The sequence below is a fragment of the Frankliniella occidentalis genome, unplaced genomic scaffold (assembly GCF_000697945.3).
Source record: "Frankliniella occidentalis isolate FOCC.00 unplaced genomic scaffold, Focc_3.1 Scaffold8, whole genome shotgun sequence".
NCBI lineage: Eukaryota > Metazoa > Arthropoda > Insecta > Thysanoptera > Thripidae > Frankliniella > Frankliniella occidentalis.
In genome coordinates, this window is record NW_026267138.1 from 2279328 (window position 1) to 2280994 (window position 1667).

General features: G+C 57.8%; 1 protein-coding gene across 6 annotated transcripts in view; it reads right to left on the minus strand.

Annotated features, from left to right (window-relative positions):
• Positions 1-1667, minus strand: part of LOC113213577 (CUGBP Elav-like family member 2) — a 275917-nt gene that overhangs the window by 83203 nt on the left and 191047 nt on the right. For 5 of the 6 annotated variants that reach the window (XM_052275201.1, XM_052275196.1, XM_052275193.1 and 2 more), the window contains one exon: positions 1213-1278. The exons of the other annotated variant lie outside the window; for it this stretch is intronic. In XM_052275201.1, the coding sequence (XP_052131161.1) occupies positions 1213-1278 (66 nt within the window). The remainder of the gene's footprint in view (positions 1-1212; positions 1279-1667) is intronic. 6 annotated transcript variants of the gene reach the window in all.

Below are 1667 nucleotides of genomic sequence, written 5' to 3' on the forward strand. Positions count from 1 at the left end.
CTCTCTCTCCCTCCCTCTCCCACCGGTACCCCCCGATAAGGCACTACCCGCCTATACTCCGGACCGATTTGCCGAACGACAGCGGCCCAATTTGGCTGGGGTCCAGAGCGGGCGCTGCCAGGGCTGGTCGGGCCTGGAGAGAGCCCGAGGGCTGTTTTGTCATCAGACTGGAAGGGGAGGGTGGATCGCCCCCCAAAAAACACAACCAATGGTCCGAATATAAACGGACACAGGAAGTATCGATGGCAAAAAGTCGAGCCGCTCATCATGCAAAACCTCCGTAATTCACGTGGACGGACGGTGATCGGGGTCCCAGCGGAGGACAGGGGCGAGTGCAGCGTTCGCTACCCGACGATGGCGTCGGAGGAACGCGAGGAATGCCTCCCGGCCGGCGCCTCGGGGCCCAAGGATGGGGAGGGGCGCGCCCGGGCGGGAGTACATCCCCGAGGAGTTTATTGGCCGGCTGCCGGCGGCACAAGTTCCTGACCTGGGGTACGGGCGCACGCCTATAGGGCCCACGATCTCTCTCTCTTTCTCTCTCTCTCTCTCTCTCTCTCTCTCTCTCTCTCTCTCTCTCTCAGACACACACACACATCAACGATAATTTAGAGGGAACGAAGATTTCCGTTCGGGTGTGTTTGAGCGAATACCATCACAAAACAATCTTCTTTTTGGACATTGCCCTCTTCACCAATGATCTGGCCACGGCATGGCATTCGCGTCCCATTTCGCCAGCCCCCCCTCCCCCCTGAAATAAGTAATGCGATTGGACGGCGCAACAGAAGAGCAGCAGCGGAAAGTTGACAAGAGATGATAGAGGTCAGGACGGGGCGACGGCCAGAACAAGCCTACAAGAGACATTGAGTTGAGCAGAGGTTTGGTTGTCCGCCGAGAGAGCGGGTTGGGGGCCGCGGGTGGTAGCCCCTCCACCCCACACTAATCGGCTTAGAGGCTGGGAGGGTGGGGGCGAAGGGGGCTCTCTAATGTACAGGAAAGCCGAGGCTAGGTCTAAGCCCCCACTCCCCGTCCAAGTCCTCGAGCGTCTAGTCTCCGTACCTTTAGGCAGGGCACATGCCTGTACGCTCCTTGAGGCGGCCTCCAGGCCCCGCTTGCCTTCCAGGAGCCACGAACTACCAACAACCCCTTATACCCGTGATGCAAACAAGGCAGAAAATAAAAACGATAGTAAACACCGCAGTGTGTTTGACTCACTCAGGGTCGGGCTGTTCGTCTTGATCTCGAAAAACGATAAATGTGGTGGTCGGTCCGGAACCGCACCTGCAATGCACAAGAAAAAACAAACAGGGTCAGTATCACTGCACACAACCTTTGGCGAGAATTTCACCATTAGCTCAAATTGTTTTCATGTTTTATCTTTCTTTTTCTGCTTTGCAACGAAACGTGTAATCTGTTGCAGAAAAAAAGAACAAGGTTACAGGGAGCTGGGGGAGGTTGTGGTACGAGCGGTGTGCCGCTCGGACACTCCACCACCGCTCCACTCGCCCGCCTCGGACCCGAGGAGGAGGCAAACCCCCTTCTTACACAAAACCTCCAGCAGGCAGGGCGGCCAGCCACACCCCTCCACCGCGGACCCAACCCCACCCCCACGAGCCAAGTGCCTTTTCTTCTGCACAGCCGGGCGGTCCCCTCCCACCCCGGCCAGCAAC